At 40.7% G+C, this 21,823-nt stretch overlaps 1 protein-coding gene across 1 annotated transcript; it reads right to left on the bottom strand.

Annotated features, from left to right (window-relative positions):
* Positions 1 to 16,322: 16,322 nt before the first annotated feature.
* On the bottom strand, positions 16,323 to 20,182 carry DIRAS2 (DIRAS family GTPase 2). The gene has a single exon (XM_088837732.1). The coding sequence runs from the start codon at positions 20,175 to 20,177 to the stop codon at positions 19,578 to 19,580; it is 600 nt and encodes a 199-aa protein (XP_088693858.1). The 5' UTR covers positions 20,178 to 20,182; the 3' UTR covers positions 16,323 to 19,577.
* Between the last annotated feature and the right edge of the window lie 1,641 nt (positions 20,183 to 21,823).

The raw sequence follows: 21,823 nt of genomic DNA, 5'->3' as shown, positions 1-21,823 counted from the left end.
AAGCTCATATAAAATATTCTTCTTAATGTAAATACTCATAATATCTTGACCTGGAGTAAGTCAAGGTACTCGATGTGTTCCAAAAATAAATCACTTGATCATGCTACTGACATTATCAGTATCAAAATGAAAATAGTTTAACTCATTTTTAATGTCAAAAACCTTTTAAGTGCCTTTTCTTTCAGCTGTTAATATACTCAGTGCTGCAATATACTACAATATACGCCCTGCCCTTTCCACTTTTTCGAAATGTAGAAGGCTGCCAAGGTGCTGGTGACCATGATTTGATCACATCCCCAAATTTCACTATTCCTTTGAACAATAAATTAGGAGTAGGAGGCCAATCATTAACCACCAACTGCTTTGGAGAATAAAGAAGTGTTTGATCTGGCATTCAAGTAAAACTTTTACGTACTCATATGGACCACAGTGTTCCTTGTGCTGACATATTTCCTCCTACAAAATAATCACAAATTTAACAAATGACAATGACAAACATCTTCTTTTATAGTATGAATTCTCTTTTGACCCTTCATGTGTTCCACTGGTACACCATGGACTGACTCAAGTATGGAACAGAATTAGCAGAAACACTAACACATTGGTCACTGCTTTTCCACATCCTATGCCATTAATATTATATAATATCTAACAATGAATAAAGGAATTTTAACAGAAAAAAAAAACAGTTGTGCTTTTTCTCTCAGAGCATCTGTGATAAAAATAGAGTCTGGTCTTATAGGACTTTCTATGATAGTATGGCTTGTGTTTCCATAGCAAAATATTATTTGTGACTTATTAATTTTCTTTATCAACAATTCACTAATTTCACACTTTAAATATTATTTTGTAATTATTCTGTTAAAAATGAGGTCATGATTGCTTTTCTCATGATGCTAAAACTTTGAGGAACTGATAACCTTTCTGAAAGAACAACTCATTGACATGAGGCGTCCAGACATAATATTAATTTGTCAGATATTTTCCTCTTATTTTGTAAACACCTTTGTTTAGAAGATCAGGGGAGGAAATTTCTGTCTTAGAAAATTATCATGCTCACAGATTCACAGGTTCACTATATGCACATATTTCCATTGCTTTATGACACTGCATGCACACTCAGTTGCTTCATTTGTGTCAGACTCTTTGTGACCCTATGGAACCTGCCAGACTCCTCTATCTGTGGGATTCTCCAGGCAAGAATACTTCAGTGCATTGCCATGCCCTCCTCCAGGGGATCTTCCCAACCCAGGGATCAAACACACGTCTCTTAAGTCTATTGCATTGGCAGGCAGGTTCTTTACCACTCGCACCACCTGGGAAGACCTTTATGACATTATATGTTTATTATTATATCTTGCCATTATGCTTCATTGAATCATGACTTAGACATTAAAAAACATAATTTAACAAGCCGAGAAAGTCCATGCAAAAAGTATGACAGCACAGAGACCAAGGTGAAATGCATAATACTAGCCCAAAGGACTAGTCCCAGTGGCTTAGGAACAGCTGCCGAGAACAGAGCTGTTAGGAACTCAATGTGATTTCTCTGAAAATCAATTCATTTTATAGCTCACATTAGTAAAATTTATAGACTGAACAAAACTGCCTTTCCCCTGAAAACTATGAAACTGCCTACAGGCCACTCAGTTGACCACATTTTGAATTTTACTGGCTTATGGAGCAAAAGCAAGGCATTCTGGAATGCCTGAAGAGTCTGATTGACCAGTTTTTTGCATCATTTCTGTAAAGTAATTTTTGATTGACATTTTTCAGCCTAAATTTGATAATTTTTTTAATTGTCCAAGGAGAATAAAAAGAAAAAAAAAAAACGTTTACAAATGTGACTCTGACATGCTCTAAGAATTTCATCCTTTATAGTATTATATTTAGTTGTATCTATATATATATAGGCTTTATTATTATTTGTATATATATATAGGTTTTATTTATTCACTTATTATTTTAAGAGGAAAAGTTTGATGAGAAGGAAACACTAACTTTTGAGCTAGTAAACCAGGAATTAGTCAAGCAACTAGTTAAGATAGAGTGGATTATACTGCTGTAACAAACAGCCTCCAAAATCTCAACAGTACTGAACAACAAAGGTTTATTTCTCTGCTGGCTATATATACACTGCAGGTTATCAGGTGGCTTTGCTCCCATCTCATCCTCATCCTCTGAGATGCAGGCCAATGGATCAACCACTGTTTGGACCATTACCATCCCACAGGAGAAGTGAAGCAGACTCAGAGGGCTTCTTATTGAGGAATAAATGTCCCAGTCTAGATATGACAGGTATTTCTTCCATGCACACACCTTGGCCGGAAATAATCAGATCCAACCTGACAATAAGGGCACCAGGAAGTGTAATCTTATCTTTATCCAGAGTGGGAGGATGGGGATATTTGGAGAACTGCACAGAATCCCACCATGAGCAATTAGGTGGGGTTTTCTGCTCCTTCTAACAAGCATTTCCAGGGCATTCCAGTTGCAAAGTACAGTTCAGGTTGCCAAGAGAGTTCAACAATGACTTCAGGCTAAATGAAAGTGAAAGCGTTAGTCATGTCTGACTCTGCGACCCCGTAGACTGTAGACTGCCAAGCTCCTCTGCCCATGGAATTCTCCAGGCAAGAACACTGTAGTGGGTTGCCATTCCCTTCTCCAGGGGATCTTCCTGACCCAGGGATCAAACTCAGATCCCCCACATTGCAGGCCAATTCTTTATTTTATGAGCCACCTCAGGCTAAATAGTATAGAACAAATAAGCGTTGCAAAAGTCATTTTAGAGTAACAAAACATGTCATAAGAGTCAGAAAGGATAAAAAAGCATGAATCAAGAGGAATTCTGAAGTGGGTGAATATCCTTTTTTGATTTAAATGACCAGGGAAGTATTCACAGAATTAATTGAATGGCAGCCTTAATACAGGAAAAATTTTAATATGACCGAATGGGACCAAGAGACAGAAAGAAGGGATTTTTGAGCAGGAAAAATATCATGGTCAAAGTATTACATTTTAAAACACCCAGTTTATAATAGTGTGTTGTCAGACTTACAGTGCCAAGGATATCTTTCTTTTTTAATATTTACTTATTTTTTATTTGGCTGCACTGGATCTTAGTTGTGGCATGCAGGATCTAGACAAGGATATCTTAAACAGTTCAATTCCTCACCCTCCATGGAGTTCCTGATATTTACCTTATGGTCATCTTACTTAGGTATTAGGTGTACTTTATAGAATCTATTCTGAAGGCTGTTTTATTACTATGGTTGACTGTGGGCTATTCGGCACTTTTTTTCTTTCTTTTAGTTGCTGAATTGTGTCCAACTCTTTGCAACCCCATGGACTAGTCTGCCAGGCCCCTCTGTCCATGGAATTATCCAGGAAAGAATACTGGAGTGGGTAGCCATTCCCTTCTCTAAGGGATCTCCCCAACCCAGGGGTGGAACCCAGGTCTCCTGCATCATAGGCAGATTCTTTACTGTCTGAGCTACCAGGGAAGCCTTTGGGCACTTGGAGTAGTATTAATACTTCCTGAAAGCTATGTGTCTTTGTTATTAGATGAACCACAAAGAATGTAACCTTGACTTTTGACAAGACAGCAATAAAAATTTCACATCTACTTTACCTCACCTGTTGTCCCTGATAAAGAAACTGCAGAACTTTCATCGTAAATGCATTATGAGTGGTTTCATATTCACTTAGCTTTTTTTCTGATCTATAAATCTATCTTTTTATAGAAATTCGGCTGGAAGTTGGTAGTTTACATAAACTCCCTAAACCTAACTACTCGCAGGGTTGCTTAGGGTAAAGGGAGTGTGAGGAGTTATAAGAATAAACCAATAAAAACAAAATTAATAATGATATTATTATGATGACAATAGAAGTTACATCAAAATATCTGAATCACAATGTCTTCCTTTCTGGGTCAACCAATAACTAGTGATATACTAGCATGGGAAAAGACTTCTTTTAGTTACGAAAGGTTGGGGGCGGGAGGAGAAGGGGACGACCAAGAATGAGATGGCTGGATGGCATCACCGACTCTGTGGACATGAGTTTGAGTGAGCTCCAGGAGTTGGTGATGGACAGGGAGGCCTGGCGTGCTGTGATGCATGGGGTCGCGGAGAGTCGGACACGACTGAGCGACTGAACTGAACTGAACTGAAGTTACGAAAAAGTAATGGAATGAGAAAGCAAATGAGAGAAACCCAAAACTGTGAGAATAAGAGGACATGTGTGGTCCACCTCAGTCTGCAGCAGGACAGTTGTGGGGCAGAGCCATTGTCTTAGGTCAGAGGAATGATGTAGCTACTAAACATTGAATGCAAGAAGCACTGAGCGCTGAGCACATCCACGGTATCAGAATCAGGACAACAGCAAACCAACGAAGTTAAGGCATGATTGATAAGACGACCAGGGGGGTTTGGTATTTGTAGGCACTGAGGAAACATAAGGAGTTGTAAAGATTCCAAGCTGGGGTTGGGCCAGGCAAGGATGGGACATTCCAGGCCACTGCTGAGGTTCCAACTTAAGACCAGAGAGACCACTTCACACTTCAGTCAGTTCAGTTCAGTTCAGTTGCTCAGTTGTGTCCGACTCTTCGCGACCCCATGAACCACAACACGTCAGGCCTCCCTATCCATCACCAACTCCCAGAGTTCACTCAAACTCACTTAGAGCTGACCAAATATCTCTTCGTGGTATGGTGAGTGGAAGTGCTACACCCGGATCATAGTTTCCTCTTCGGGCCAATCGGGAGGTGCTACACATAGAGGAGATCATGACCCTCACGCCAATTTCACCAGTTTGCTCCCTGAAAAATATTTACTGAAGGGGAGATTAATTTAATAAGCATCTCCCCTACCCCAGGAAACGTATGAAGCTGGCAGACCTTCCCATTTAAACCTGGCTAACAGCATTCGTTCTCAAACTCTATTCTCCATTTCAATTACAAGAACTTTTAAACATCCCAAAGTCAAAGCCACATTCCAGACCTACTAAATCATGATTTCTGGGTGGGGCATGGATATTGATGGGGTTCAAGGCAGGCCATGATAAACTATGTCAAAGTGGCATATTAATTACTTTGAATTAAATTTCCTTAATAAACTGCCAGTGAAAGAAGGACGCTTTGACCCTCCCTTGTTGCCCTGAAAGTAGGAAATAAATCTCCCATGTGAAAGTACCCTTCCTTTCACAGAGAGATCTTTATCACCAGAAATAGGGAACTCAGGGCCCAGTATGTAAAGAAACTCTACTTATATTCTTCACTAATTAGTACCCAAATATATTTATTTGTTACGTCCATTCTCCAAAAATGAAGTTTCTTTGTCTAAAAGGTATAAGAGCTGTCTGCTTCAGTGACTTCTCCGGGCCTCATAGTCTTATGGAGCCCCCATATGTACAGATTTACATTTGGTTTGCCCCCTGTTAAGCTCATATCAATTTAATTATTAGGCCAGAAGAACCTAGAAAGTTAGAGGATAGTTTCTCCTTTCCAATTATTGGCTTAGTTGGCAGGATCCTCACTGGCTGGAAACTGCTTTCTCTCAGGACTGGAGCAGATAAAGAGATTCTGGGAACTCTGACAAAAAGCCAAAGAAGGTAGGAATCCATATCACATCAGCATCCTGAATCTCTGTTTGCAAGGTCCAGTGGAAGCAAAAGTAGTGAGAGTCCTTTTTCTAAATATCCATAGACAGACGAATGGGTAAAGAAGGTATGCTATATGTTAAAATGGAATATTACTCAGCCATGAAAAGGACATAATTAGGTCATTTGTAGTGATGTGGATGAAACTAGAGCCTGTCATACAGAGTGAAGTAAGTCAGAAAGAGAAAAGCAAATATATAGATTAGCAGAAATTATTTGTGGAATTTGTTTCTTGGGCATAATAACTCTGGTAAAAATTTGGTAATGAGTACTCTTGACTTTCATTGATCCTTTTTTTAAAATTTTTCTAGAGATGGTCATGGTTTTCTTTTGTCTCTGTTGTGTTTATCATCATAAGGAGAAAAACAAACAAACAAACATAGGGCAGAACAGTGGCATGCGCCCTTTAAGGCTCCTGTTCAGGCTTATCTCTGGTGAATTCAGGGATCTCATCAGACCCACATCTGTTTAGATAAATTTTACTGTGGGTCTCCTTGGTAAAAACTAGATGAGGTTTTTCCTTTTATTTTTGCCTTATGTTCTGAGAGCTTGTCTTAATGACCAGCAACAATATTTTCTCTGGTTTCTGCCATTTGGAAGGTGTACTTACTAGAGTGCATCTGGTTGCCAGTTGAATAAATAGACTGGGATTCTGAGACAGGAGGTCACAAGCATCACTCTCTTTGGCTGTGCCAGCTCCCAGGGAAGTTTGTCACAAAGGGTCACAATCCATCGGGGCCTTTGTTGCTCCTTTGATCATGTGTGCATGCTCAATTGCTCAGTTGTGTCTCTTTGCAACCCCATGGACTGTAGCCTATCAGGCTCCTCTGTCAATGGAATTCTCCAGGCAAGAATACTGGAGTGGGTTGCCATTGCCTTCTCCAGGGGATCTTCCTGACCCAGGGATTGAACTCACATCTCCATTTTTGGAAGGCAGGTGAAGTCTTTACCACTGCACCACCTAGGAAGGGCCCTGTTGCTTTTCTAGTGCTGAGAAATACCACTCCATTAGCACCTGCCTTGTGTCATACATCATCAGGTTTGTAACTAGAGGTTTCTTGAAACACCATTTTCACCACATCATCCTTACTTACCACTTGTGCAATTAAAATCTTTGCTTTCTTAGGCCATCTTTGAGAATGACCTTGCTGAATCTTGTGAGGCCTTCACTCTTTCACCTTTCCCAGAAAAGCCCTTCAACCCTCAGCTGCTTATTGTTAAGTTCCCTTTCGCTACAAGATTTATAGAGGCACTCCAGCCCAATTTCTAGGCCCAGGGTCTACCAGTTACTCATGTTAAGACTCTAAACTGGAAATAAATTAAGCAGCACCATCAGCAATAAGGCTATTTATCTGGGGCCTATAATCAGTTTCAAGCCTTCCTTATGCAATGTCCTTTGCAGATATATCCTAGATTCCCCATCCAATTAACATCCTCTAGACAGCAGTGACCGGAGAAGGCAATGGCAAGCTACTCCAGTACTCTTGCCTGGAAAATCCCATGGATGGAGGAGCCTGGTAGGCTGCAGTCCATGGGGTCGCTACGAGTCAGACATGACTGAGCGACTTCACTTTCACTTTTCACTTTCATGCACTGGAGAAGGAAATGGCAACCCACTCCAGTGTTCTTGCCTGGAGAATCCCAGGGACGGGGGAGCCTGGTGGGCTGCCGTCAATGGGGTCGCACAGAGTCGGACAAGACTGAAGTGACTTAGCAGCAGCAGTAGACAGCAGTGAAGAAAGCTGATCCCCGAAGAATTGATGCTTTTGAACTGTGGTGCTGGAGAAGACTCTTGAGACTCCCTTGGACTGCAAGGAGATCCAACCAGTCCATTCTGGAGATCAATCCTGGGTGTTCATTGGAAGGACTGATGCTGAAGCTGAAGTTCCAATACTTTGGCCACCTCATGCGATGAGTTGACTCACTGGAAAAGTGTCTGATGCTAGGAGGGATTGGGGGTGGGAGGAAACAGGGACGACAGAGAATGAGATAACTGGATGGCATCACCGACTCAATGGACATGAGTTTGAGTGAACTCCGGGAGTTGGTGATGGACAGGGAGGCCTGGCGTGCTGTGATTCATGGGGTCGCAAAGAGTCAGACATGACTGAGCGACTGAACTGAACTGAACTGAGACAGCAGAACATAAAAAGCACAGAAATATTTTGATCCCCATCTTAGCTGGAAATTTGTTCCCTGATTTAAAAAAATCAAATTCAAAATAGTGTGATTGAGTGAGCAAATCAACCTCCAAACATTATGATGAAAAAGCCTGCTCAGTTCCTTGAAGATAGCTTACAGAAATGCAAACAAAGAAGTTTAAATCAGCAACACTTCACTCACTACTCTAGTCTTTATAAAAACAAAAGCATAATTCTGAAATATCTTAAAATCCACTCAGACATTTTCCTATTTACCTTCATACATTTCCAGATATTCCAAAAACCAGAACATTGGCAATACAGTTGCTCTGTACTTACAAAATGAAGAAATATTTCAAATAGTAATTACCATATTAATATTACTATTAACAGTTAAATATACCCCAAACTCCTAAGAGAAAATTTGCATTCTTTCTCTGTCTTTTGAAGTTATAAAATTTACTGGGGCTTTGAAATGTAAACATCCTGGAAGGATGTTGATTAAAAAAAAAAAAATACACACTGCTGAAAATGCTCTCTTGTCCAAAATCCAGCTTATGACCTTCTTAAAATTATGTGTCAAAGACAAATGCAAATCTTAAAAGAGTACAAAGCTTTAGCCATACGGACATATAAACTTAACTTATTCCAACTGTTATGTATAAAGTAGTGAGTTTTATATCATTATATCTAATTCATGACTGAAATTTTAAGATGAAAACTACAAGATCTCTGTTTATGTTTGCATGTATGCTTATATAAGTATACAATAGATATACATACAGATACCTTCAGATACAATTACCAAATTAATTTGAAAAAGAGGTCTAATTAGTTGGCTCAAAATTAAGTTGTTGTTCAGCCTCTCAGTCATTTCTGACTCTTTGAGACCCCACGGGCTGCAGCACGCCAGGCTTCCTTGTCCTTCACGATCTCCTGGAACTTAATCAAACTCATGTCATCCCCTTCTCCCGCCTTCTTCTTTCCCATCATCAAGGTCTTTTCTAAATGAGTCAGCTCTTTGCATCAGGTGGCCAAAGTATTGGAGCTTCAGCTGCAGCATCAGTCCTTCCAATGAATATTCAGGATTGATTTCCTTCAGGATTGACTGGTTTGATTTCCTTGCACTCCAAGGGACTCTCAAGAGTCTTCTCCAACACCTCAGTTCAAAAGTACCAGTTCTTAGGTGCTCAGCTTTCTTTATGGTCCAACTCTCACATTCATACTTGATTACTGGAAAAACCATGGCTTTAACTAAACAGACTTTTGTCGACAGAGTAACGTCTCTGCTTTTTAATATGCTGTCTAGGTTGGTCATAGCTTGTCCTCCAAGGAGCAAGTGTCTTTTAATTTCATGGCTGCAGTCACTATCTGCAGTGATTTTGGAGCCCAAGAAAATAAAGTCTGTCACTATTTCCATTGTTTCCCCATCTATTTGCCATGAAATGATGGGACTGGATGCCATGATCTTAGTTTTCTGAATGTTGAACTTTAAACCAACTTTTTCACTCTCCTCTTTCACTTTCATCAAGAGGCTCTTTAATTTCTCTTTGCTTTCTGCCATAAGGGTGGTGTCATCTGCATATCTGAGGTTATTGATATTTCTTCCAGCAGTCTTGATTACAGCTTGTGCTTCATCCAGTCTGGCACTTCACATGATGTGCCCTGCATATAAGTTAAATAAGCAGGGTGACAATATACAGCCTTGATGAACTCCTTCACCGATTTTGAACCAGTTCATTGTTCCATGTCTAGTTCTAACTGTTGCTTCTTGACTTTTTTCAAATACAGGTTTCTCAGGAGGCAGGTAAGGTGGTCAGGTATTCCCATCTCTTTCAGAATTTTCCACAGTTTGTTGTGATCCACACAGTCAAGGACTTAAGAGTAGTCAGTAAAGCAGAAGTAGATATTTTCCTGGAATTCTCTTAGTTTGTCTATGATCCAATGGATGTTGTCAATTTGATCTATGGTTCCTCTGCCTATTGTAACTCTAACTTGAACATCTGGAAATTATCATTAAAGTATCTCTAAATCTCATGAATAGAAAATAACCCATATGTTTTTCTATGTGATCTAGGATAATTTTTGGTAAATAAAAGCCAGTTTAATTTTGTTGGTTTAATTAATACAGAGATATCTTTAGAGTTATTATTAAGCATAATATATATTTTTTCTACTTAGATTTACTAAAACTCAAATAAGCTTATCTATGTTACAAAATTATTAACAATAAAAATAACAAGATGATGGTTAGTTGCTTTTATGTCTCATTAAATCTTCACCCTTCAGGAGTAATCTAAGTATGATTGCTTTAAAAATGAATTAAAGAGATGTAAATGAGATAAGAGTTTTTAGATGAACTTTTTAAGGTGATTGTTTTTATGATATATTCAGTTTCCCAAATCTCTTTGGCTTCCACCCTTAGAATTTTGCTGATTGAAATGAGGTGCATTTCTTAAACGTTTGATAATTTCCAGATAAAACACTGAGACATTAATTGCTAAACAAGTTATCTTTTGATTTCTTATTATAGAATCTAAAGGTATTTGAGTCTATTAATAAATATGCCATATGCCACTTTGAAAACTTGTGCTATGCATAAATGCATATATCTAGAAATTATGAAACACATTCCATAAATTTGCCAATCTAAAGACCACTGTGTAATAGTTCACAATTATTTAGTTCTTAATTTTCACTAGAAATTAAAGTTTCTAGGGGTTAAAAATTCTAATTAATACATACAATTAAAATTACTGGAAATTATAAAGCAAACAATTTTATTTGCAAGGAAAGTGGGATGTAGTTTCAGTTCCGTTCCGTTCCGTCACTCAGTCGTGTCCGACTCTATGCGACCCCGTGGACTGTAGCCTACCAGGCTTCTCTGTCCATGGGATTCTCCAGGCAAGAATACTGGAGTGGGTTACCGTTTCCTTCTCCAGGGGATCTTCCCGACCCAGGGATCGAACCCGGGTCTCCCGCATTGGAGGCAGACGCTTTAACCTCTGAGCCACCAGAGAAAATGTATAGTATGTGGGTCATCCCCACACGCCAGCCCCGAGCATCCTATAACATGCATCGACCCTGAACAAAGGGAGGAGGGAGCTGGGAGGGGGGTTCAGGAGGAGGAACTTATGTAAACCTGGGGTGAATTCATGTCAATATATGGCAAAACCAACCAATATAATAATGTAAAATAATTTGCCTCCAATAAAAAATTAATTACTTAAAAAAAAAAAAGAAAATGTATAGTATGTGAAGATGTATTTCTGTTGAGGAAAAATAAAATAATTTTGTCCTAAAATAAAGCTGAATGGGAAAAAAAATAAGTAATAAAATGGATGTAGAAAGTTGAAGAAGGTTTATAAAAAAGGAATCTTAGGAAAGATCAATGAATTTGTTATAAAAAATTTTTAAAGCCAGCTTTACTATCAATAGTGTACTTCAGTTCAGTTCAGTTCAGTCGCTCAGTCGTGTCCGACTCTGCGACCCCATGAATCACAGCATGCCAGGCCTCCCTGTCCATCACCAACTCCCGGAGTTCACTCAAACTCATGTCCATAGAGTCGGTGATGCCATCCAGTTATCTCATTCTCTGTCGTCCCCGTTTCTTCCCACCCCCAATCCCTCCTAGCATCAGATTCTTTTCCAGTGAGTCAACTCATCGCATGAGGTGGCCAAAGTATTGGAGTTTCAGCTTTAGCATCAGTCCTTCCAATGAACACCCAGGATTGATCTCCTTTACGATGGACTGGTTGGACCTCCTTGCAGTCCAAGGGAGTCTCAAGAGTCTTCTCCAGCACCACAGTTCAAAAGCATCAATTCTTTGGCGATCAGCTTTCTTCACAGTCCAACTCTCACATCCATACATGACCACGGGAAAAACCATAGCCTTGACTAGATGGACCTTGGTTGGCAAAGTAATGTCTCCGCTTTTTAATATGCTATCTAGGTTGGTCATAACTGTACTTAGATAAAACTAAAGCTTAATTTTCCTTCGTCTGTTCTCATGAAAGTTTTCCCTGTATCTTTAATGTAATTTGCCTAGAAAAACAAAGAATCTGTACTTTGCCTTTATCAGGTTTTTTATTATTTTTAAAAGTTAAATCTTTTCTATATTAAAATAACTTTTTACAACTATTTAACTTTTTACAACTATTTAACTTTCTGTATTTGCCTATGAAATTTTTAATTGTTGCCATTGTTAAATGAATAAGTATTGTTTCACAATAACCTAAGATCCTAGGGCTTCCCAGGTGGCATGAGTGGTAAAGAACCTGCCTGCCAATGCAAGAGACATAAGAGATATGGGTTTGATCTCTGGGTTGAGATGATCCTCTGGAGGAGGGCATGCAACCCTCTCCAGTATTCTTGCCTGGAGAATCCCATGGACAGAGCCTGGCGGACTACAATCCATAGGGTTGCAAAAAGTCAGACAAGATTGAAGTGACTTAGCATTCTTGCCTGCAAGCTATGATCCTATTTAACCAAATGTTCTATAATCTCTTTGATAATTTTTGACAAACTTCCCCCAAATTCAAATTCTAAATGAAGTGTTTTAGATCAAAAACTAACTTTGAGAATTTCTAGAGGACTTCTGGCTCACCTGAAAGGATTTACTGTGTCTTCTTACAAAAAGAGAGAGATTAAACTAATTAGGTGTATTTGATGTAAGTGCTCTAGAAATTATATAAAATTCCTTAAAATCTGTTTCCAAGTATAATGTTATTGTTTGTGATTCTAATTGCTATTTTTAAAGTGTATGTCACAGAAATAATGTGATATCAGTTACATCAATGAATTTTCATTTGAACCTTAATCATGGTCATTTTTAAGTCTCTTTGCTCTTGCAACTATGTTTCATCTTCAGAAAAATTCATGGGAATGACTCTAAAGTGTTCTAAAATACAGTCTCTGATAACTTTCAGATCATACCACTAAACTAGGTATGAAGTTACTAACAGAGAAACTGATGTCATTATAAAACTGCTAGCTAAAGATCAATAAGAATTAATCACATGGGACTGAATGAATAGGATGATTTTAACTTTTATGACTTTTTGTTTGAAACATCACTAATTTTTGTTAATGTTTTGTTTTCCAGATATAAGGAAACCTTTCCTCTTAAACTATGACTTATAGAGATTTGGTAAATTATTCCTTTGTAAGCAATTTCAAATGCTTATCTTTTTCTCCCTACCTGATTCCTCTAGAATTGAAAACTCATTGAGTACTTTTTATGGCAATATAGTTATTTGCCTAAGTTCACTAAGAATCTGTTCTCCTTATGCCAGGACACAATTGGAAGCTTTGGCTATATTACCAAGCCTTTGACTAGAATGTCATGTTTCAGAGAGGCATGCATAAACTCAGATATGATTAAACAGATTTAAGAAACTAAGTGAAAGTTGCTCAGTCGTGTCTGACTCTTTGTGACCCCTTGGACTACACAGTCCATGGAATTCTCCAGGCCAGAATACTGGAGTGGGTAGCCTTTCCTTTCTCTAGGGGATCTTCCCAACCCAAGGATTGAACCCAGGTCTTCTGCATTGCTGGTGGATTCTCTACCAGCTGAGCCACAGGGGAAGCCCAAGAATGGAGTGGGTAGCCTATCTCTTCTCCGGGGGATCTTCCTGATCCAGGAATCAAACCGGGTCTCTCCAATTGCAGATGGATTTCTTACTAAATGAGCTATGAGGGAAGCCCTTAAGAAATTAAAGTTGACTTAAGCTAATAAAGCCCCTTAAAAAAAATCTGATACCTTGTGTCATGGTCTGTGCACAGGTTGGAAAACAATTTTCAGACATGAGCAGGATTCGGGAAGAATAATGTTTATTAGAGCGGGAGACGCTGTTGGAACAGTGGGCCGGCTGAAGGAAGAGACACCTGAAGGGAGAATGATGAGGGTGCCAAAAATGCAGCAGGTTGACTTCCTGGCAGACCAGGAGAGCTGATGCCTTTCACAGCTGCTGCTGCTGCGTCGCTTCAGTCGTGTCCGATTCTGTGCGACCCCATAGACTGCAGCCTACCACGCTCCTCCGTCCATAGGATTTTCCAGGCAAGAGTACTGGAGTGGGTTGCCATTGCCTTTCTCCAGCCTTTCACAGGCTGGAGGCCAATTTTTATAACCTCAAGACAGAGAAAATTCCTATAGGAAGGGTGGCATTAGGTGACTGATTAGAAAGCTATAGGATGGGTAACAAGGTGGGTATTTTACTTAATATGATGTCAGGGAGCTGGCCAGTTTAGATCAGGAGGCTTATGGCAGCAGTTGCTATGGGGCTTGGTTAATTCCAGAGATAAAAGTCCTGTGATCTTGGTATAAGACTCCACACCTGTGACCTTGGCATAGCGCTCTATATAGGTTGCTTACACCCACCTTTCCTGACAAACTGCTGCTGCTGCTGCTAAGTCGCTTCAGTTGTGTCCGACTCTGTGCGACCCCATAGACAGCAGCCGACCAGGCTCCGCCATCCCTGGGATTCTCCAGGCAAGAACACTGGAGTGGGTGTCACTTCCTGGCAAGTATAGGAACCTCAGAAAATGTTGGGATCTTCAAAATCAAAGGAATTAATCCAAATCTTTAGATCTTACAGGGGAAATCTGAAGACAAACAAGCTCTTGGCTAGCCTCCCTAGCCTTGAGAAACATTTAAAAGTTCAATCTGAGATTCCTTATGAAAAAATCCAGCAAAGCAGATTTTTAAAGATTCTATATGGTCCATCATATTCTTGCTGCACTCATATAAATAGCCAGGTCAAGTGTAATGAAGCTAATTTTTTCAAATAAACTAATGTGTCTATCTTTGGTAAAAATGAGGGTGATGTTTAGAGAGAAAAATTATGTTTCAGTAACACTCTTTTGTGGGTATTAGATTCTGTTGCAGGAAAAAGGAGCACAAGAGAATGGTCATGTCGCAGCTCTTCTAAGAGTTGGGTGAGTTTCTGGGGCAGGCTGCCAAATGAGGAAAGAACTCCAGAGCAAGCCATCGTAAAGTGGAAGCCAAGTTAGATAAACACATTCCACAGACAGAATGCGGACGTGGGCCATCTCAAGTGAGAGTGGCCCTGGGGTATGGGGTTGGGTAGCTTTTATGGGCTGGATAATGATATATGCTAACAAATGGGAGGAATACTCTAGCAATTTGGAAGAAGGGGTGAGCATTTCCAGGAATTGGGCCACCACTTACTTATCTTTTTGATCAAACCCTGGGTCTCCTGCATTGCAGGTAGACTCTTTATCATCTGAGCCACTAGGGAATCCCATAATTAAATTTTGTTTTTCTGTTATTCTCATGTCTATGTAATTATTAGGCCAGCCAGAAGAACCTAGAAGTGTAGAGGAAAATTTTTCTTCTCCAACAGTAAGTTTCAAGACTCCTCCATACAACTCCAGTGTGCAGCAAAAGTGGAGTATAAGTAGGTTACAGCCTTGCTACTCAGTGACCAGAAGCATCCATATCACCTGAGAGCCTGTTAGAAATGCAGATTCTTAGACCCCCACCCCAGCCTGCTGACTCAGACTCCGCAGAAGCACAATGTTTCAAGTGCTTTATTGCACATGAAAGCTTGATAAGCACTCAATGGGATGCCCTTTAATGGGGCCTAATGGGGCTTGCCAGTTGTAATTATTTCTGTAAATGGAAAAATCCCTGAATAATGTAGTATTAATGACCTTGAGAGAGGAAGGGGATGGCAGTACTCTGAGAGTCAGACTGGAGAATGCTGTTACAGATGCTTAAAGAAACTGAAAGGTTCTGGTTGACTGTTGTATCTGCATAGATTAATTTTCACAATGCTACAGATCTTCCAAACAGAGTCATACATCGTCCAGGGATTTTATTTTGCTTGAAAGCTCAGTATGTGACAAGACAGCTCCAAGCGCTTTGTGCTTATCATTAATATAATTCTCAGGGCCACTCATGCTGCGGATGTTAATGATTCCCAGCTTGCAGAAGCACAGGGTGGTTAAGAGCCTGCTCCCAGTCATCTAGCTACTCATTGGCTAAATGATGGTTCTGTTGTGTTGACAGCTATTGTCTTTCAAAATCAAAAGTTAAGGTTTATTTTATAGTCAGCATTGCGAAGAAGAGGTAAGGACCAAGGATGTCAGACAGAAACTGTGCCCAGAAACAGCACTGGGCTTTTTATATCAACTCCACTTAATAGCCTGGCCTTTGTGAGGAGGCAAGAGTCTGGGGGAAAGAAAATTAAAGAGGAGCTTTTCTTCACTTCACTACTCCTATTCGAAGCCAAGGAGGGCCCTGCCTCGACTTCTTTCCTCTCACCTCACTCAGCCCGGAGCAGAACATCACATCAGCCCAGTGACAGGAACCAGTGGGGAAACCCTCAGCACACCGCGGGGCAGCTGCTGTTGCCAAGCCCAGACCTTCAGGGTCTGACGGTCTCCCACGTGGTCATCAGGTCCAAGAAAGCAACTGTAGAAGAACTAGGTCAAGATCATCACAGATGCGCAATGTCGTGAAGAGTAAGAAATATCACCACCTTTCAGCTGTGTGTCAGAACCAAAGCTTTATTTTAATATGCTTATTGTTTTCAGAACATCACTGGCAACTAGAAACTCATATGCAAGAGTGATTTTTATAACTGTAGATAAAATAGATAATGGAATTGTAACAGTAAATACACCTTAAATATAAATATACACATTGCCATCCCACACGTATAAAAGTCATGCTCTGTAAATGCTCTGTCCACACACTATCTTTGTGGGACACTGAATTTCAGGATGGATCTTCAAGGGTTTACATGTGTCCCATTAGTTATAGATATTTCCAGAGATCTTATATAGGAGCAACACATTACAAATTTTGAAAAAAAATTAAGTATCACAGAGCATTTTTTGAATATTTAATACTTTTGTTCTATAAAGAGTATTTCTTAAATATTACAAATGGTGAAACAAATATACTAGCTTACAGATATATACAATGTACTAATTTATACTTCAAAAATGCAGGAAGAGAAATTATATATATATTTATATATATATAATTTTAGATCTAATGAACAATTCAATATTGCTCTTGAGTTGGTCTTGCTGTATTGCATGCATGCCTAGGGCACGCCCATGGCTTGTCACCAGATGGAAGAGGGATTGGCAGGGACAGAATGGGACCCATGGAGCCCCAAGCTTATTCCCAGAGAGCAATCTTCTTAGCAATACTTTGAGTTTTGTAACTTACTGAGGCGAGGTCAAAATCTTTTGTGTCCATACACAACGTAGGATGTGTCCTCAAGAATCACAACTACTTATTCGAGGATGGGGCCACATATATGCTAAAAACATCTGATTCAGTGGAACTAACTCCTTGAGCCCTGAGTGTCAGTTGGAGAGCTTTGAAAAGATTATTTTGAGTTAATCATCTATACCCTCAGTGCAGTTCATAAAAAATGATCTCAGAACAAAGACCCATGATTGAGGCATCAACAGCCTTCCAGTAAACTCACAGGCAAAATACAAAGGAACAAAATGTGTCCTGAATGACATCAGATTTTCAATAATTACAAGCTTCTCACATTGATAAAGTTGTAAACACTTAAAATGTAGACATTGCCTTGAGAGGGCTAAATGAATTTCTAATTTGGATCAGGAGTAATGTGGCAGTCACGGGGAGCCTGCAAACTGGGAGCCTTGTGGACAGGACAGCTCATGGCAGACATCACATTTGACCATTAGCTTAACCCACCTAAGATCTCTACAGTTCATTTTGGCCATGAAGTCCCATTTCTTCTTCCACTTAACCCAAATCTAAATTACAAATGGATGGCATCTCTCTGAGAATGGAAATAGAATAAAATAAAAAAATAGGGACAAGTTGAAAAGCAAACGTTCTAGAAAATTCAGCGATGAGATCTCACTGTGAAGGCTGTACAATAGTCACTTGGAACAGAAGGAGCCCAGCAGAGGGTGCGGCTGTTAGGACTTGGAGAGAGACTTGGCTCTGGACCAGGAGTTCTGGGTTTCTCTGATTCCCACCGGTGGCCAGGCCAGCCATCTCTACCCTCCCTGCCCAAGTTCTATTCTAGGAGGCCAGAGTGGTGGGCAGACCATGGAGCCAATGGCTTTCAAAGTGCCTCCCACACAGTAAATACATCACAAAGATGAGTTATTAGCAGAGCAGAGGGGATGAGAGGAAGGCAAGAAAATTAAACCAAAAGGGGGAATTTAGGATCTGTTGAGAGCACAGAGCTGCCCAGAAGTGGCCACAGCAGGAGGGGCAGGAAAAATACAGAAAGTGCAGGAGAGAGTGGTATCCATAAAGGTCCTGAACTTGACCACTCAGTACCAGCTAGCACTGCTCCCCAGCAGCCTGGAAGCATCCCTGTACAAGCCTGAGGGCAGCACTCACTCTGCCTGCCAGGCAGGCAACAGGAAAGTGTTCTACAAGGGAACATTCCAGAGGAAGCCAGAGTGAGATGCAGACTGGAACCAAGGGGAAAACTTACAGGCTCTGTGAGTGGGAATTTTTAGGAAGCAGCTCCAAAGCAGCCTTGATGCCAGCAGAAGAATTAGCTGAGTAGGCTGTGTCCTGCTCATGATAGAGGCCTGCCTGACCTGTCTCCAGCCAGCATGCAGCAACCAGCAGTGGTTTGAGGATACACATGAGATTGTTTCCAGAGTGAACCCAGCATTGGCCAGCTCTTAGAAGACATTTCTAAAGGAACGTGCACCATAATTGATTACTTGAACTCATTTTTCAGGAATATACTTGTTAGAGATAATCATCAAAAACACAGCGAATAACTTGTCTCAAAGTATTTCATTAAGGTGCAAAGTATGGCACAGACATGTCCAAGTCTGTTAGAAAATGAATGTGCTTCTGGTCTTCGGAGGGCCTTTATTGGCTGTTAGTTGGAGATAGGGCGAGTTATTAAAAAAAAGATCATGTTGGAGGACAAAAAATGTCTAAAAAATAGCTACTTTGATTGCTTTTATTTAAAAATCTAAGGGCTGGGAGAGTTATACCCCTCAATGGTCAAAGGAAGGAAACTTCACGTTTCTAAAACTCTCAAAATATAACACACAAAAGTATTATTGTGATGTTTCAGTATTGTCGCAATATCCTCACACAAACGTTTCAAATGTAAATTGAAGAATTTCTGACAGAGTGGCACACTCTGAGTGAATTCACCATTGTATGTGAAAAGAAATACTCTAAAAGGTTAAAATGATACCTGCTAAAAACTAGGCTAGTGAGGATATCCCCTCAGAGTGGCAAGGCTCACAGGTCAGCTGTATTACATCTAATTCAGTTAAAGAACCATAGAAGGGAACAACTTTGGCCTGGTCTTCTCACGTCCTCCTGCCCCTCCCATCCCCCAGGGATGTCACTGGCAGAGGGGACGCCTGGTCTGGGGGGTGGTGCCTGCAGCTCTGGGCTAATGTGCTGTCACACGTATCCAGATGGCACCCCCTGCTATCAGCACAGCACACTCTTCTTCTGCAGGCACGAGCCCTCCTGCCTCCTGAGGGCCAAGGATACCTCCAGAAATGACTGATGTCCCTTGGGTTCCCTGCGATGCCAAGCATGTTGGGTTTCATTTTAAGCATCTGTCAGATTCCCTGATTCTGGAGAGGGGGTGCTTATCGGTGGTGGTGTGAAATGCCCTCTGAGGACAGTTGGGTACAGTCAAGTCAAAATGCAATATTTAACACGTGGGCGTCTGACATGCTACCCTGACGACTGCGGGTGTCACGTGGGAGGGGGGGAGCAGAGAGGGGGACACACAACCATTGCTCCCACGGGAGGGCCGTTCACATGACCACGCACTTGCCCTTGAGCTTCTCTTTCCTTTTCTGCTGCTTGCTCTTTTTCCCGTCGATCTGGAGGCTCACGGTCCTGCGCTTCTCCAGGTTGAGCAGCTCCTGGAAGAGCTCCTTCACGTTGAGGTTGAGCTTGGCCGAGGTCTCCATGAAGGCACACTTCCACTTGCGGGCCAGCACCTCGGCCTCGCTGCTCTCCACTTCGCGGTTCGGGCTCTCGTCACACTTGTTCCCCACCAGCATGATGGGGATGCTCTCCACGTCCCCTTTGATCTCACAGATTTGTTCATAGATGGGCTTGAGCTCCTCCAGAGACTGCCGGCTGGTGATGGAGTAGACCAGGATGAAGGCATGCCCTTTGGAGATGGATAGCCGCTGCATGGCCGGGAACTGGTGACTGCCCGTGGTGTCCGTGATCTGCAGGGTGCAGATGCTCTTGTCACAGCTGATGACCTGCCGATACGTGTCTTCCACGGTGGGGATGTAGCTCTCCCGAAACGTGCCTTTCACAAACCGCAAGACGAGAGAGCTCTTGCCAACACCACCTGCGCCGAACACGGCCACCCGGTAATCATTGCTTTGCTCTGGCATGTTGCTTGCGGGCTCCAACGATTAACTAGGAAGCACCTACCAAAGGAACCAGATGTTTGAGAGAATTAGTAAAAGAAAACATAGGCAAAGACTGCTTTACCCTCTCTTGATAGCTTAAAGGAAAAGAAAAAGTGGTGTTATTTGCTTTCTTGATAGCTTAAAGAAAAAAAAAAAGTGGTGTTATTTGCTTTCACTTTTCCTACATAACAATTCAAATTTCATTTTAAAATTCCCTAATTCTAAATCCAATTATAGTTAACCCTCATTTTCAACAAGGCTGTTGATCTACTGAGTGGCTAACTGGAGTCACTCTGTTCCTCCTTATTGGACCATGGTTCTGAGCAGCTTTGCTCTCTCATCACCCAGCACCCAGGGAAAAGATGCAAAGTCAGTCCAAGGGAGGAAGAATCCAGGAAAGGTAACAGGCAGTTGGAAACTAGTCAATCCTCAACATACACACACAATCACAGCAGATCTTTACTCTTTAAACTAAAGTGCTATGAACACTCAATATACCAATCATAATACATAATTTTTATAAGTACAGAGAGGGAGTTAAAGGGGAGCAGAATGCAATTAATATTTACATAATGTTTATATTAACTCATGAAATCCTCACCACCCTGCAGAACTGATGTCATTATCCCCTGCAAAATGAAGAACCTGAAAACACAAAAAGAATAGGGGAATGTAACGTCCCTGACTTCACACAGCCAGTGAGGTGAGCTGTTGCTCAATTGCTTAGTTGTGTCCAATTCTTTGTGACCTATGGACTGCAGCATGCCAGGCTTCCTTGTCCTTCACCTCCTAGAGCTTGCTCAAACTCATGTCCACTGAGTCAGTGATGTCATCCAACCATCTCATCCTCTATCACCCCCTTCTCTTCCTGCCCTCAATCTTTCCCAAGATCAGGGTCTTTTCTAAGTGAAGTGAGACGGGGATACAAACTGACGTGTCTCTGTCCCACAGGCTGCTGGAGTCACAGGGGGCCTGAGTGTGAACTCTCATTAAGCACCATGTATTGACAATTAACTAAGAAGCTTGGAGGGGTCCTTTCATTCATTACAATTAAAATAATTATGGATGCTTTATTTTTAAGAATGATAAGAAGTGTTACTAAGATAATAGTATAAACCACTATTAATAGTCATTAAAATGGTGTAGAATGGGGTTTCCCTTCAATGCAAATACCACCTCGTTCCTGACATAAAGATTATTAAATATCTTTCATACTGCCCATTTTTTGGTAAGAAAGGAAACAAAAATATCCAAAAAATAACATCCAAAAAATAGAGAATCAAGCAATATCCAACATTTTTAAAGGGAAGTAGACAAGTAATATGGTAATGTGAAATATGGAACCCATTTTCTTTAGGCAACATTTGCTGACTTTCATGTTTCACTTTCACTGTTATTTTTTTTTTTTTGGAGTAACTGAGGGACAATAACAAAAAGCATTCCTCAAAATCATTTTCAAAGACCAAAAAATTAGATATAATTAGCCATAGAAGAAAATGGGTGTGTTCAGCGAATATCTACTGGCAGACAATCAGGTCAAAGCCCAGGACAGTGATATCTCATGTAATGAGCTCATTTCTGAGTTCACTATGTACACTGGCCTGCAAATATGCTCAATTAAATACTCA

The sequence above is a fragment of the Moschus berezovskii genome, chromosome 7, assembly GCF_049115385.1.
Source record: "Moschus berezovskii isolate FMDL1 chromosome 7, NW_MosBer_1.0, whole genome shotgun sequence".
NCBI classification, from domain to species: Eukaryota; Metazoa; Chordata; class Mammalia; order Artiodactyla; family Moschidae; genus Moschus; species Moschus berezovskii.
Note: the sequence above shows the minus strand (reverse complement) of the source record. Positions and strands in the feature narration are given on the sequence as shown.